Source organism: Colias eurytheme, chromosome 20 (assembly GCF_061535395.1).
Source record: "Colias eurytheme isolate Ceu_HAF_F1 chromosome 20, ilColEury1 Martin Lab GWU primary, whole genome shotgun sequence".
Classification (NCBI taxonomy): domain Eukaryota; kingdom Metazoa; phylum Arthropoda; class Insecta; order Lepidoptera; family Pieridae; genus Colias; species Colias eurytheme.
This window is the reverse complement of record NC_142999.1, coordinates 2,153,477-2,170,301: the sequence shown is the minus strand read 5'-3', so window position 1 is coordinate 2,170,301 and position 16,825 is coordinate 2,153,477. Positions and strand designations below refer to the sequence as shown.

Genomic DNA, 16,825 nt, shown 5'->3' with positions numbered 1-16,825 from the left:
CCTACCAACATTAGGGAGCTTTTATGTACTTGCATAAACTATACCTACTAGCAAACCGGGCGAACTCCGTTTCGCCGCCAGAGACACCTTTTTCTTTGCTATAAAGTTATAAACCTCACGGAGCCCGAGACCTTTCCAACGAATGCAAAACCGTGGAAATCGGTTCGTGCGTTCTGGAGTTTAGCGTGAGCGTCAGGAAGGAAAACCCGACTTATTTTTTTTGTCGTAGATTGTGACAAAGCTTGTCTTTTTGTTAAAAAAATACTTTAATAAAAACTAAAAAGCAATGTTTATAGATATATTGTAGGCTAAGATACTAATCATATGATTTGCTCTCATTTTTCAATAAAAGTTGTAATTTTTACAGGAGTGCTTTAAAATTCCTGAACAATACAAAATATTTCTTCTTAATTAATCTGCTTAAAAATTAAAATATGTAAACGGAAATTAGTTTATTATAGTCATAATACTGTTTCTCTGTTTATACAATTTATTGTTCAAATTATAAGCCATTATGCATACGTACTATGAAAATTTCATTCTACATCCATAATACATAAACCAAGCAAAAATCATCATTAACTTTCAAAGATCTGTTTCTATTATTAATTTATTAACACCCTCCATGAAAACACACACACTTACATACTTAATATCTAAGTAACTAACTGTGTTAAAAGTAACTAACTGTGATAATTAATATTTTTAATATCAACACATTTCATAATATAATTTGGGAACATACAAAATTCATGGGATGGAACATAAATAAAAAATCCAATATAAAGAGATCTTATTTTATACTTAAAATACATTAAATATATACAAAACTACGAAACTTTAACAACAAAACAATAGCAAACACAGCCGGATTAATGCTTAACTTCATAGCTGAAGCTTTTACTTGCAGCCAGTCCGCTTTTAGCTGGGAAGTCTCCATAGGTATTTGTTGTGCTATCTTCTTCGGAGTTTTCACTTGTGTTGTCATGTTCTGTTCCTTCAGCCCCCAAAGCATCGTGGTGTTCTGAACCATAAGCATGCCCATCTCCACTGCCCGCATGTCCGTAGTATTTTGGCTCATCGCTGTATTTGTAACTGTCCTTGATTGCGTCCTTATTGTAGTCCTTTTCATCAGCTTTCTTGTATTGAAATGTGTTGCCTTCATCTTTGTGCCCTTTATATGAGCCGAACCCTTTATCATTATTATCGTGATTATATTCTTGATGTTTATAAAGATTGCCGTATACATCACTATCGTAAGGCTTATCATGCTTTTTAGATAGATAGTAGCTTTCAAACTTTTTATTATCGTAATCCCCTGCTCCTTGCTTTCCATAGCTATAATCTTTCTTTGGATTATAATCATGATGGACGTCATATCCATATTGTTTGCCAAAATCGTCATTTTCACCACTTTTAAAACCACCTAAACTTTTTAAATAGTCGTCGAATGTAGACGCGTATTCGTCAAAAAGCTTTCTATAGTCGTCATCAGCTATACCATCTACTGCATCTTCTGAATTCTCTTTAACTGGTATTACATGATCTTTGGCTTTAAGTGCCGCTTTGGTATCATCTTCTGCGAACGGAGAACTGATTGGGATGGGAGCAGCAAAAGATTTTGGTTGTTCGTACAACTTTGATAGCTGTTCCATTACTTCGGTCTCACCCATTTTTGTAACGACAGCTTCCCCATCGCTGCCTTTTTTGTAAATATATCCTGTAGCGGCTGGTTGAAGATCAGAACCGGTCCTGCGAACCATGACCGTTCGTTCGACTGTCTCCCGCATTTCCATGCAAGAGCCATGGGCAATTATAAGTAATAGAACAATACGACGTGGCATTATCTCAGCGTTTCGGTGCAGAAATGACGGCAAAGGTCGCAGCAAATATTTATATAGCGTTTATAATAGAGTATCGAACGTTGACATTCATCAATGGCCCGAATCTTGCTCTCTCGCGATTGTGCAATGCTCTTCTGTGTCAATGATAATAAAAAACCTTTAATTTGTACGGTGCATGCCTGCTCGTTACACTTGCAAATGGGTCGTTTCTAGTGCATTGTCGATAAAATAAACTAATTGATAGGTACTTATTGTTATTCGGATGTTTTTTTTATGGAAAATATGTTTTCTTATTAAAACATTTCGAATAGATTTAGGTTACGCCACGATAAAGCCACGTTAGAAGATAAACAATAGCTCCCATAGGCCCTTCATTAAATTCTCGTAGAACAAGTATTCTTATAAAATACTGACGGTCCGCCCCGGCTTCGCCCGTGGTACATATTTACGTTTACTCTACATAAGAACCATCCTCGTACTTCAAGGAATATAATAAAAAAAGAATTATCGAAATCGGTTCAGCCCTTCTCAAGTTATGCGCTTACCAACACATTTTGGGATTCATTTTTATATATAAGAAGATTAAGAATTTTATAACTAAAATTTCAATGGAGCTTAGGAATAAGATGCACAAATATGTAAACAATTGCTTCGTTTTGGAAATTATGTGATGACGATGCTTTCGTAGTCAGTTAGTATAGAAATGTTATAGGTATGTAGACTGTAGAGGGTACTAATTACTATTGAGCGGAAAATTCATTAGATGAAAAAATATTTTCATACAATGTAGTTGAAAATTAAATTTATTTTAACATCTCGATTAAGTACAATACAGGTTAATCAAAAAGAACTAAGAAGAATAAAATAATTTAAAGTAAGTAGTTAGGTTTTTTTATGTACCTAACAGTTTTGTATTTTTCTCGGTAAGTTTTGTTATTTTTCGGAGTAAGTAATAGATGGCGTAAGATGGGAAATTTTTATTCTAAAACACCATGAAATTACGCAATGATATTTAATTGATTACCAAGTGAAAATTAAACCAATTTAATTGCATATTTGACCCATAGCTCAATACAATATTGAATACAATAATATTATTTCTCTGAACAATGGCATGCGCTATGCGTTCCATCGTCACGGTCTATTTGTCACAGCCAAGTCACAGCATTTATGTTTAGTATGAAACTACCTATTTAATTAATAATGGTCGTGAGTTTCGAAACAATTTTGTTTTGGAAATAGGTTAAGAATGATTAGATTTTTTTGCCCTTTGCAAGGAATTGCATATTTTGAGCCGTACTGTGTGTAAATAGATTTATTATTATTTAAAGTAGGTATATATTATCCTGAAACTTGTAATAATTAATAGCTGAAAAAAATATCCAAACTTTTCGTAGACAATCAAGTTTCTCTCTGTTAGAAAATAGGTCAAGATATCGTTTTGCCAAAAAAGTTACCCATATCCTTCTCCTAGTTTTCCTGGATATCATCAAATTAATTTATATTATTTTATTCGATTTGACGTAAAAAAATATATTTTATAATAAGTATGTATTTTACATATTAGTACAGGGTATTGTAATAGAAAGAAAAAGTATCTACACTAGGCACAAATATGATATTCGCGAAGTTATTATTCTAATAATATGAAATTGTAGAAGATAATTTTTATAGTAGGTACCTATATGTTCGAAACATCTTAGCAGTTAAGCAAAATGAACAGTTTCGGTTTTTAGTTTACTAAATTATTTTTTAGAAATTTCTCTGATGTCTTCTTCAAAATATTCTTCTGATAGGTGAGTCATTTGTGAATCACCCCACTGTATACAATAAAAATTAAAAACACATTTAAGTATTTTTTTTTGTTATTTGTTTTTCACTATTCTCGATGCATTGTTAAATGTCACACAGTAGCACAGGTAAAGACTGGATAACTTAGATCATTTTATCATCAGGGCATCGCATCATCGTAACTGCTCTGCCTCTTATTTAATTTTACATTAGATATCTTTTTCGTTTTCTTATTATCACTTCTATTATCTGTTTTATCTCTTACATTGATTTCAATATCAATTGCTCCGTTAATGGTATTGTCCAAAGAACTTTGATCAACAACACCTGTATAGAAATCTCGGTGATCAAAATTTTCATGACTTCTATAAAAAAGAGCGTAAGGTTTGTCGTTCTCTTCATTCTTACCGATTCTTGCTGGTATATGCCTGTTGTTATCTAAAAATTTTACATTGTGTTCCTTGTGAAATTTCACATCAGGTTTCGTTTTGATTTTTGACTTATCAGCATTTGTATTGACTGGTCTCCCCTTTTGATTATTTGTTTCTCTTTTTCTAAATTCCTGTTTCCGTTGATAACGTTCAAAAGCTTTTTGGGTCATGTCACTAAATAGCTTTGTCATTGTGTAGTCATTATGTATGATATTGTTTTTAAATGCATCGTCTTTAGTGTCAACATTTGTTTCATTGTTTGTTTCTGGTAGAAGTCTCTGAGGACTTGGTATAGTTGCTTTAAATTGATCAACTTGTGGCTTTGCTACCGATTTAATGTTGACTTTATTATATTTGTCTTGGATTCCATAATAGTCATAATGCTTACGCTCTTGTGATACTGCTGGTTTATCTTTAACAATATCATTTTTCAGCGGTGGTGATTTATAGGTATCCCTTGATATAGAGGATGATTCTTGAGCATTATTTGCATTATTCACTAATATGTTATTATTAAATTTCCTCACTTGCCATTGTTTATCGTACTGTATATTTTTAGCTTCGTTTTCTTGATTCTTGTCAGAAACTGGGTCATTTGTGTTTGGCGGATTCTTCTTAACACTGAAGAGTGAATTTATTGCTTCTTCGTTGACCAGTTTCATATACTTTTGGTTCGTGTTACCGACATAATATTTTCTTGGTCCGTTGAATTTTGTTTTAGTATAAGATCCAATGCTAGGCATAGCGGCAATATATCCGAGATTAGGATTATCATTATATACATAGTTCATCTGAACTGTAAGTATAAATTCGAAATAAAGAAGCAGAGATACAATTTCTAGTAACACCTTCATCTTGCCGTTACAGTGTAAAGACTAATGTGAAGCAGATCAATATAGCAGTTTTATAATTGATCCGAGATAATTTATTGATTGTTTATAAACACGTCAACATATGGTTTATAGCAAACAACTGATTCATGAAGAACAATGTTTGTAGTGAAATTTTCTTTCTCATTGCGAACTAGGTAGAACCTAAAGACCTATCTAGAACCTAAAACTACAAACTTATTTAGTTTAATCTTAGCTGTATGCTCTCCAATTTAGCTCCCAATCATGAAGATAGGACAAACTTTTCTGTTCACATTCAAGAATACAATCTCTATTAAGTAAAACGTAGAAAAAAAAACATATTTTCTTATGTCATAAAAATCAATTGCTTTTCGTTCTATCTCTACAACTCTAGAACGACTTAACTGTAAGGACTCTTTAAGACTAAGAGCGTATACGCACTATGCGGGTAGCCGCATTGCGGGTAGCCGTCCGGCTGACCGCAAGCACAATTATGTACGTAATATTCATTTCTATGCGCACTGTGCGGTCTGCGGTAGCCGCATCGCAGTGCGCATAGAAATGAATATTACGTACATAATTGTGCTTGCGGTCAGCCGGACGGCTACCCGCAATGCGGCTACCCGCATAGTGCGTATACGCTCTTAGATAGAGATAAAAATATGCGATATAAAATTATTACTTACACGCACACAATTTTAATTTACGGAACCCTAGTGTACGCAATTGTATTTTGTTTTTAAACATTATCTATTAATCACTACGAATTTATGCATACATTGTTTAACTTTGTACTACAATAACTAAAAACATTCGGTGTTTACTTTAAGCCTGAAACAATATCAGAGTGCTAGTAGAGATACGCTAGCAGGAATAACATCACGTTTTACAATGAAAGAATTACTATTACTCACGTTGATTTACTTTTTTGTATCGACATGTCTTGCAAAACTGGTTCAAAAAACTACAGACAAGCCTGTCTCGAAATTAATTGCTGAATCCAATAAACCTGATATTGTAACTAAAGATAAAATTGGTGAATATATAAATGTTCACAGTAGCAATCAACGTAATCCCAGGAATCCAACCGTCACTCAATCCCCGAAGAATACAACAAAAAGCAAGCCCGAAAAGAAGAAAGTTTTAGTGAAGAAACCAATACCTAAATACCAAGAAGTTAACAGCGAAGAAGATTACCAGATACGTAATCGATGGACAAAAAACCAAGACTCAGCTGAACATGAAGACGAAGATTTCAATATTAATGATTATGAGTTTGATGTAAATCACGACGAGTTTGTAAGTGGAAGAAAACCTTTAGAACCGAGAACTAAATTCGTTGCAAAGCTCCAACGCCCAAAAGAAACTGTAAAAGAAGAGAAAGCACCAAAGCCTAAAAAAGCTCGATCCTTAGCTAAACAAAAAAATATTTTCCCTAGAAATATAGGCTCTATTAATCTGAGAAATCCGGCGGACAAAATGAAAGAAGACGATTATGATCAAGAATTTTCAACAACTACACAAGCTACTACAGATTCTAAGCGTGAAAAAGATGATGATGAAGACAGTGATGAGTTTGAAGATAGCAGTGAATTCACACGTTCTGTAGTAAGAATAGTCAGGTCACCCTGGCATATAGGTCTAGGAACATACGTTGATAAACTAGGCGAGAAAACTTCAAATATGATGACCAAATTTTTAAGCATTTTACCTATATTTCCACAAGTACCTCAAGCTAAGAAATTAAGTGAAGATTTATCATTCTTAGACAACACAGTAGCGAATCCGTTAAGAGGTAGATAATTATTAATTATATTATGACGTTCTATATATATTTTAATTTTTCGTAGGATGGGGTTATGCACAATTGATTTTTTAAAATGCCTGAGTAAAGAGTAAAAAATCATGCACGGTTTTACCATTTGCAATGATATAGTACATATTTCTAAAAGGGAACCAAACGTTCCATTTATATATTCAGTTAATGAACAAAATTGTACAGATCAACAACTGCTATATTTAGCAATTTATACTTTGTTAAGAAATGTATTTGTATTATTTTCTTATGTGGGTGATTAAATGATTTTTACAAGGAAATTTTGTTTTTATTATAATTCAATAAACACTTTGCATTGCATAATAACGTTTATTACTATAAAAAAGTTTAACAAATAATTTATAGATATTTAAAAAAGTTTAACAAATAATTTAAAAAGGATCGAAATAATCTGCATTGTTCTGTATCGCAGTCATTCTTGCAATATCTTTATAGCGATTAAAGTCAGCATCATACCCATTCTTATTGTATCTATCCCTATTCCTATTGAAATCCCTCAGAGTTTCTTTATTTCCAACTTGACTTACGGCGTTCCCTTCATTACTAACTGCAGCGGCTGCTCGTGACCCTAAAATCGCTTCCGATCCTCCTATGTTATACTTTGAACCACCATTTTCTGTCAAAGAAGTTTTGTTATTGGTATTGTCATAGAACTCGTTATCTTCCTGATATTCATCCTTATGGTACACTCTTCGAAAACCTTTCTTTTTCTCACCTTTATCCTGTGTTCTATTCACTTTGTAATTAGTGTCTTTATTATGGCCTTCTGAGCCAAATTTGTTTGCAAAGGTATCAACAAAATCTTTGAATCCTCTATAGTTATCGCCATTGTATCTATATCTTCTTTTATTGTCATCTTTTATTTTTTCTTTCAAACTTTCATCCTCAGTATTTCTGTATTTATTATAACCTTTATCTGTAACTGCTGAATTTTCATCAGAATTATAATTATTATAATATTTATTTCTTGGAGACTCATGTGTCGGTTCATCAATATGTAAACGTCTAACACGCTTATTATTATCATCAATATCGGAATACGTCCTTTTAGTATCAATGTCATTACTAATCCAATTAAGACCCTTGAAAGTTAAAGGATCGTCTTCATAATTACTATCAATATAGTCATTTATCACTGATGAAAAAAATGGTTGATTTCCATACATAGGATTATCATAGTTATTATTCGATGGATACTCAGGTTCTCTTTCCTTTGACTCAGTAGCAGGATTATAATAAGGGGGCGGAATGTCATTATTAATTACTTCTTGTACAGGAATGACTCTCTCAATTATATCGTAAATGAAACGTTTATCTTTTGCTTTGTCGTTTTCATTATCATACTTTAAATGCTCATAGTCATACGGGTGATAATACGGCCATCCATCATACATATTTGAGTCCTTTCTTAAATCGTCATCGTCCACTCGATAATCGGTATTACCGTTATAATTCATTATGAACTCATTTAAAGTAGTAGGCTTAGCTTCCAAGCGTTCAGTATTATTTTTTAAATTGGTTTCAGAAGCAGTCTTAGTTTTTTCCTTCTTATTTTCTGGTGAACTATCGGTAATAATATTGTCCGTCTTCATTAATTTGCTTGTATTCTTTTTATCATCATCATTTGCTGCATCACCGTGCTGGGTTTTATTTGAAGCTATTTTTGACGTTGTTTCGTTTCCAATTTTATTATTAAACACCGAAATGATTCCTGGTCCATCGTTAATTCTACTGTACGAATATCCCGTTTGCATAGGCGGTGCATTGGATCTTGTTTTTCTCGCCATAAAAATCTGATGTTGATATGTTTTCATTTGTGTACAAGCACCAGATAAGAGGTAGAATATAATTATTGACCGTCTCATTTCTCGCTACATGAGGTGTGCTTTCGCGAACCGACCAAGAACACTGAAGACAAATTTGTTTAGGTACGCTGTTTATATTTATTGTTTATCGCAATGAACATTGTTCCAAGAGACAATGGAGTCGACAATAGGTCAAAATTATTAAGACATATCCTCACTTGCAAAACTCGTGCAGGATTTTCGCGTTCGGAATTCGGATATGCATTGTTTATTTATTTTACGCAGTGTACTTAATTGATAAGTCTCGTATCGATTCGTATTTTATATTTTATTTAATAACTTCAATTTGTCACGGTGAATGATAAATGTTTTAAATTTATCTCAATTATCGATAACTCTTTGCTATTCTATAATGGTTTTCGTTACATACAGTATCTAGATTTTAAATTTTCAATAATAACCAGATATAATTATATCTGCCTTGCATGATTATAACGAATCCTTATTAGCTACAAGTTCTTTACATCATTATTAAATTATTATTTACGATAAAAATATTTTATTATAATTGCCATCTTCAGGGATTAAAATATACTTTTCAGGATAGTATTTGAGAAATACATTCCTTTGAGACCAATATAAAGTTATTTGTGTACTCTGTCGTGTGTGTGTAAGAGGAAAATATAGTTAATCTTCCAGAAAAGGTAAAATAAAAAGCACAAATCAGTCACAAATTATTTATTATGTCAACCAAGACAATTTAGATTTACAAAAATAACGATTCTTTACATTTTGTACAGATCCAAACTCGAAACATTTATCATAAGACTTATCGCGCCTTTGGACTGTGATCAAATAATAACAATATTAACAAATTATTGCTGTAATATTAACTAAGTGCTATGTTATGGGCCCGCTCCACAATGGGCAGCGTTGGCCCAACAAATGATTGTCGATGTTTGCCGCCATTACGGTGATTATGAATAAACAACTACGATGATGGCCGATCATAGAAATTTAGGCTCTCTACGCACGTCTTCACTATCGTGATTGGCTCTACTCGTCCAACGCTGCCCATTGTGAAGAAGTCCCATTATATCGAAATTTATCGACAATTGCTTTAAAAATTTCGTTTTCTTCGTAGATTTTTTGTGTGATTTAGTGACAAATCTCATCTGCCTTATCTGTATTATTGTATATTTTTTAAAGAAATCATTATTTTCTTTTAAGACAGATGGGATTTATCGAAGTAAGACATTTTCTTATCATTTTTACAGATCATAAAAGAAATGCTTCAGTATTTTATGATTTTATCATTTCATTTTCGAGTTACTAGAACTTTTATACCTGTGAATGAAAATTTTAGACGAAATAAAATTAACTTGGACAATCATAATATTTTCATTCAAAGGTTGTTCTTATTTTTAGACTTTCAAATTTGCCTTTTTATTTCTTTTTTCAATTGATATAAGCAATAAATTATAAAGCATCAAATGTTTATCAATATCATTAATATTTTACTTTTAAAATGCTTTTTGCATCTTTGGTGTTAAAATGGTAACAGATACCAATAATTGAGTTAAAAAAGATAATTTTTACTAAATTGCTTTCCACAGATAAAACATTTTTTTCACATCCCTTTTTCAGTTAGAAATAACATTTATTTTTATCTATATAAAAGCGATCGCATACTCGTTGTCATTGAATAAAGTTCAAAAATAAATAATTAGGACACACAGATAATAATATATTTTTAAATCAATTATTCTAGACCTATCTGTGTTTCAAATTTCATCCAAATCCATTTAGCAAAATTCCTTTTGATACAGACATTGTGTGCGATGACATTTTTGATATTATTAAAGTATCACTTCACAAATGTGAAAAATGTCATTTGTATGCAAATAATATTAATATTATGCATGAAATTTCAGTTTGGTAATATATTTTATTTAAACATATGACAAATATATAGAACATAAAATGTATTAGTTATATTCAGATAAATCTTTAAATAAGAAATCATCATTTTATATGTAAAAAGTGCAAATCAAACAACATAAAATAAATGCATTATCTAATATAATTTCATGTCGAAGAAAAATTATTTTATTCAAAATCAGTACTTATTTATTTAGATACACATTCTACTAATTTTTAATCATTTTATCGAATAAAAACAATATTACAATTAGACATGTAAATAAAGGACACTATACAGTTTTCGTTAAACAACCACAGACAATTTATTATCTATATTTTTTGTAAAGAGACATTTCAGATATTTTTTTCATTAAAAAAAACGCACATAATAAATAAAATGAACACTTGACAGTCATGCTTGACTTAAGTCTATGATAGACAATTTTTTTTTATTATACCTAGTCTATGTCGAGCATAGACAATTTTTCAATAGTCTATAAAACTATAGACAATTTACTTAATATGTTAATATACGCGCAGGTTTTGGTCTCATTACCTAAGCAGACTAGAAACGAGGCACACAAAGCTTATAATATAATAATATTTATTTGGTATACGAATACTATAAAAAAAAAACAAAAAAAATCGTTGGGTGGAAGGCATGTGTTATAAATTTTTTAAAAGTATGATAAAATCGATTATAATACATCACAACTAAATATTCTATTAAAATCTATTTGAAACCAATCCTACCCATTTTCGTTTTAAATTTCAATGTGCCATGTGATAAAAATAAATATAACGTTTATCAGTATTGAAAGAGCGTGTGAAGAGAACGCGAGAGACAAATAAACGCAAAAAAAAAACAAAAATATTATGCATTGTAACCATTCACTCGACTCACAATTGAGACTGACACGAAGAGGGCGAAACTTAACCGTTTATTTCAATAAAGAGATCGTCTTATTCCTAATGGTGTTTTCCGTCAGACAACACACCGTGGAGGGGTTTGCATGCGTTTAATAAACGGACATACATACGATTTTAAATAATATGATTTTATAAAAAAAATTGTTGTGACAGCAATCAAGCGTATTGGATTTGTAAGACATATTTATTTTACTATTAAAAATATAAATAAATATTTATATATTGCACCGCCCAATACCAAAGCCTCTTGAATATAAAAGAAAATTTATTTTTATTTTCTACCCTCTTCGTACAAAATTAACTTACAATTAGAACTAACTACGCTAGAGCGACCAAAACCTGCGCATAGCTATGTGTGTTTTATCACTGTATTATTTATAAAACCTGTTTATTTTTCTAGTGTGAAAATGAAAAAAACAAAAAGTGAAAATCCGTAAATATGACGTTTTTGTAAGTAAAAAAAAAATATGTAATGCTGTAACATAAAAAAAAGTTATACATACACGAATTATTTTCAATTATAATCTGTATTTCATACCTACAAAAAAAAATTAACCATCTTTAAAAAATATTATTATTTACCATTTTTTTTTCTTTTTCACTCACATTGCAGAAACGGTCTTATCGACAATACAGTGATATATTAATTCGTTTACAAAAATACTTAACTATCCGTAAATGACGTCACATATGTTTTACATTACATTTTTTTTTAATTTAATATATTTTGTCTCACTCTTTCTTACATACAACATTATGAGTTTAAAAGAGACGGAAAGACAGATTGTTTCATACTCAAGTACGAACAAATTCATTTTTATAGCCATATAGATATACCATTTAGAAGTAATAAATATTTCTATTACAAGATTTTTGAGTATAATTAAAGAGTCATGTTTCGTTTAAAAAAAAAATAAAACAAATATAGTGATATTTGTTGTATCTTCAAATCCACTATAGATTAAAAACAGTGACGTCATTCACGTATAATATCAACTTATTGCGATCAAAAGGGAAACACACACTACAACTTTTTTAACAAAAACCTGTTTATACGTTGCCATGGTAACACGACTATATTGCCACATTCCTTGTATGTGTGTCCCTTTTGATCAAATCAATATGACTATATAATTATTTATTATATTATATCTATAATGTGAGAGTCTCCACGGCTGTGCAGTGGCGAAGAGTAATTGCACCTGTAATGTATAAGATATGTAAGATAAAAGTATAAGAGGATATCAGTGTTTAGATTTATCTTTATAACTCGCTTACCGCCCGCGGCTTCGCCCGCTTTGTCTAAAACCTAATAAATTATATACTAAAACCTTCCTCTTGAATGACTCTATCTATTAAAAAAGTCAAGTTTTAAAGATTTAAGTATACAAAGGGAGGGACAGAGAAAGCGACTTTGTCTTATACTATTTAGTGATAATATTATTCATCTTTACTTCATATTCTAATAATATTAAGCTGAAGAGTTTGTTTGTTTGAACGCGGTAACGACAAGATCATAGCCTAATTAACCGTGCCTTGACAGTTAAACAATAAAATATTCCACCCGTACGTGTTATTCGACTCGTATTTGTGTAAATTCGACATGTCATATTATGTAATCGTGTCGGGTCACATATCTATAGTGGAGTCAATTTAATAGGCAACATTTGACGTCTATCAATTTTATCTTATCGTATTCGTAGAGAGGTGACCTGCTTAATAACATCGATTAAAGTGAATTAATCGATACGGACTTGAAACAATCGTATCGTTTCTTGAAGTAACCGTATCGAGCGACGTGTCGTGTCACGTGCCACACGTTACCGTACCGTGTGACGTGTCGTGCCACGTGCCACATGTAACCGTATCGTATTACGTCATACGTGCCACATGTAACCGTATCGTATTACATGTCACATATAACCATATCGTGTAACGTGCCACATCTGTACCCCTGGAGTGAGTTTGATCGAGTACGAAACGTTACTATCGCGTCTGCGTCACAGCCGAATTAGTATGGGAAATCGAACAGCGCCCCTAGCGGACGTATGGGGAAGCTTTGATTCCCCATACAAATTTCGCTGTGACGCAGACGCGATAGTAACGTTTCGTACTCGATCAAACTCACACTAGCCCCTATGACTGCAACGCTCGGCACGTGTCGTGCCACGTGCCACGTGTCATGTGCTACGTGCCACGTGTCATGTGCTACGTGCCACGTGTCATGTGCTACGTGCCACGTGTCATGTGCTACGTGCCACGTGTCATGTGCTACGTGCCATTACCGTGTGTGTGTGTGTGTCGGTCAGGAGGGCGAGTGCAGCGCGCGGTCGGCGAGCGACCCGTCCCACGCTGCTTCCTTGTGTAGTGCCGCTTGACGCTTCTTTTCTGGAATTTAAAACAAGTATTTTGAACTACAAATCTAAAATGCATTATATTTTATATACGGAATACTTGTGTCACGTATATTGTGTATCATATCTTGAAATTTGTACTATAATTCGTATATTGTGTAGTCATATAATTGTCATGTCATAACCCACACCCCTAATGTGTAATGTGTACTATATTCGTGAGTAGTGTGTCGTTTATAGTGAAACATGTATAGCAAGCGTGTTGAGTTGCCGCTTTTCGTGAATTGTGTTTTCTGTAACATGCCACATGTTTCGTGTATTATGTATACTTATATCATGTCATATTCCGTGTACTACAATGAAGTGTATTCTGTAACCTGTCACTTGAATAATGTATCATGTATCGAGTGTTCTGTATAGTGTACAACACTTATACCTGATACTTATGCCACACCCCGGACACTCCATACAAAATTATCGTTTTGACAGTCACACTGTAGAGACTGCAAATGTGTGTGTTAACGCTTTATGGTTGGCACATTTTTGACTAGCGTAAAAAAAAATTCGCGTTTTTCTGATGAAATACATCCGTAAACAGCACAATATCTAACCATTTTCTACGAAAAACGATAATCACAAATCCAAAATAATAAAATTACTTTAAGTCAATTTGATTAATGTTGTCAATCTTCGTTGCGTATCGTCCTTGTAGTAGAAAAATGTGGACCATTTTTAGACTGATCGTGCGGGGTGAGGTAAGTGTTTAATTTTGGCGGGAGGCAGAGAGTGTCCGTTCTGTAGCGTTTAGCTACTACATATTATGTATTCTGTGGTATAGGTATAGTGTACGTGTACAACACGTACCTCTAGCTAACATGATAAGCCGTCGTTCCTCATCTCGCTCCTGTCTCGCGGTGCTGAGCCTTACGCCGAGCGCGCCCGACACGAGCCGGCGAGCCAGCGCCGTGCACGTTTCGGGACGTTGCCTGCAATTCATTCATGATAATTAGACTAATCAACTTTCTTTTCAATATTTGCACACCCAATCAATGGGTAGAATGTATTAGCCACATAATATTGTAATTAAAACATCTATAATTTGTAACTACATTCTTGCAAATAAATATAATTTGAATTTGAATTTGATGATGGATGATATTCATTTTAAGCTATTGCATAGCTTCTATCGCGGGCCTTGAGCGCGGGGACCGAATCCAGAAATTTAGTAACGAAATACATCACGCTCCCCAAGGGGACGGGCGCGGAGGTGTGGCTTGAAGGCAAGCTTTACCGCGGCAGTCCCCGAGTGCCACACGTCTCTTATTTTTACTCGCTTATATCAGCTTCAACAAAAAGATACCATTTTTAATACGCTTTTATTAGCTTGAAACAAACAGATTCCATTTTTAACACGTTAATATTTGCTTCAACAAAAAGATTACATTTTAAACAAGCCTATATTTGCTTCATCAAAAAGTTTCCATTTTTAACACGATTATATTACTTTCAAGAAAAAGATTCCATTTTTGACACATTAAATCCACCTGTATTTAAGTTCGTATGCAAAAGACACATATCAAAGATCGGTGACAATTTTTAGGTGAAAAATACGGTGAGTCAACGGAGCAACATTCTCATATTATATTTATTTATTTCAATATAACGATGCTAGAACTTACCTGTATGGCTGTAAGAACTCAGCGCACTTCTTCGCCTTGTTTCTAGACTCGAGCGTCGCCGCGTGCAACGGCCGGCACTTGGCCAGCGAACGTTGCGTTGACAACACCTCTGCAGCTGGAAATTGGAAAAAATAATAAGTAACCAATGTAATTGATAATAAATTTTATATAAATACGTAATTAAAAATGTATATAAAGCTTTTTAACTTCTTCGTTCATATAATATTAGTACATACATTTCGTTCTGATATATTATTACACTAGCTGTTGCCCGCAGCTTCGCCTGCGTGGAAAAGAAAAATTTTCATGGTAATAATTTTCATCCCCTATTTTATCCCCTTGGGGGTAGAATTGATCAAAATCCTTTCTTACGGGACGCCTACGTTATGACATCTACCTGCATGCCAAATTTCAGCCTGATACGTCCAGTGGTTGGAGCTGTGCGTTGATAGATCACTATATCAGTCACCTTTGAGTTTTATATATATGTTACATATAGATTATTTTGGTTACCAGTTAAATTTGCATTTAAAATAATGAGTGTGGTACAAAAAAATCTCATAAATAAATATATTTCTTACCAGTTAGTGTTGCGAACTGAACTCATACTAACAAAAATCGTATCTAACTAAAATAAATATTATGCGTAGTTCATGTAAAAAGAACTGCATACTATACATTCGTCACAGATCAAAACTAGATGGCGCTACACAACCTGTTTCAACACTAGCAAACTCGAAAAAAATACTTCTTTGAAATAGCACGTGATACTTTTAAACCAGACTACCAGACCGGAGACCCGATATAAGGTACCGTTCGATTCATTAAACCACGCTTAGGTCAACACCCTTGCTTCGACTGGTCTAGCGCGTCTCGCTCAGGAACTTTGTAATAACAAGACACATTAATCGTTGTTATATATTGGTGAAAATAGAGTTTTAATCGTTCTTAAATTTGTTTCAAATCCTAACAATAAACGCAAAATGATGCAGGAAATGAATGGATACACCTATGTACGTGTGTTCCTCTTTCAAGCGAAAAACACTCTGATTTTGATATCTCGCAGATAACTGCCAGATATCAAAATATAACTGCTACTTATGTAGCTTATGTACCAGAATACCACATAAGCTATAGAAATACTTCTTCACGGGTTAAACTGCATAGGTGGTATAACTTTGTAAATAATGTATGGATGTATGTTACTTATTCACGCTAAATAAGGTGATCGAATCCATATGAAATTTAGTGTACAGTTCCAGAAATGTACACATATTTAATTTATGATTTGTTTTTGATACCTCGTTAGTCGTGATCCGGTGAACCTTCTATGACGATTAATTGATTCATTTAAGTAAGTCTTCATAATTAAAACTCTTA

The 16,825-nt window shown here is 32.9% G+C and overlaps 5 protein-coding genes across 6 annotated transcripts in view; 1 reads left to right on the top strand and 4 right to left on the bottom strand.

Annotated features, from left to right (window-relative positions):
* Positions 1-718: 718 nt before the first annotated feature.
* LOC149899500 (uncharacterized) lies at positions 719-2,082 on the bottom strand. Its single transcript, XM_090113934.1, has one exon. It carries the CDS (start codon positions 1,842-1,844, stop codon positions 873-875), a length of 972 nt encoding a protein of 323 aa, XP_089970060.1. The 5' UTR covers positions 1,845-2,082; the 3' UTR covers positions 719-872.
* A 1,473-nt stretch (positions 2,083-3,555) lies between these two features.
* Positions 3,556-5,146, bottom strand: LOC149899499 (uncharacterized). The gene has a single exon (XM_090114021.1). It carries the CDS (start codon positions 4,918-4,920, stop codon positions 3,796-3,798), a length of 1,125 nt encoding a protein of 374 aa, XP_089970147.1. The 5' UTR covers positions 4,921-5,146; the 3' UTR covers positions 3,556-3,795.
* Positions 5,147-5,808: 662 nt separating this feature from the next.
* Positions 5,809-6,814, top strand: LOC149899498 (uncharacterized). The gene has a single exon (XM_090113511.1). The coding sequence runs from the start codon at positions 5,809-5,811 to the stop codon at positions 6,718-6,720; it is 912 nt and encodes a 303-aa protein (XP_089969637.1). The 3' UTR covers positions 6,721-6,814.
* Positions 6,815-7,125: 311 nt separating this feature from the next.
* Positions 7,126-8,619, bottom strand: LOC149899497 (uncharacterized). The gene has a single exon (XM_090113573.1). The coding sequence runs from the start codon at positions 8,617-8,619 to the stop codon at positions 7,126-7,128; it is 1,494 nt and encodes a 497-aa protein (XP_089969699.1).
* A 2,005-nt stretch (positions 8,620-10,624) lies between these two features.
* Positions 10,625-16,825, bottom strand: part of LOC149899496 (uncharacterized) — a 35,002-nt gene continuing 28,801 nt past the window's right edge. Inside the window, exons 6-9 of one of the 2 annotated variants that reach the window (XM_090113726.1) lie at positions 15,446-15,560; positions 14,631-14,752; positions 13,698-13,800; positions 10,625-12,614 (exon numbers count right to left, since the gene is read on the bottom strand). In XM_090113726.1, coding sequence (XP_089969852.1) covers positions 13,718-13,800; positions 14,631-14,752; positions 15,446-15,560 — 320 coding nt within the window. In that variant the 3' untranslated portion in view covers positions 10,625-12,614; positions 13,698-13,717. Of the gene's footprint in view, positions 12,616-13,697; positions 13,801-14,630; positions 14,753-15,445; positions 15,561-16,825 lie in introns of both variants that reach the window. The other variant, XM_090113727.1, reaches the window with a different exon arrangement.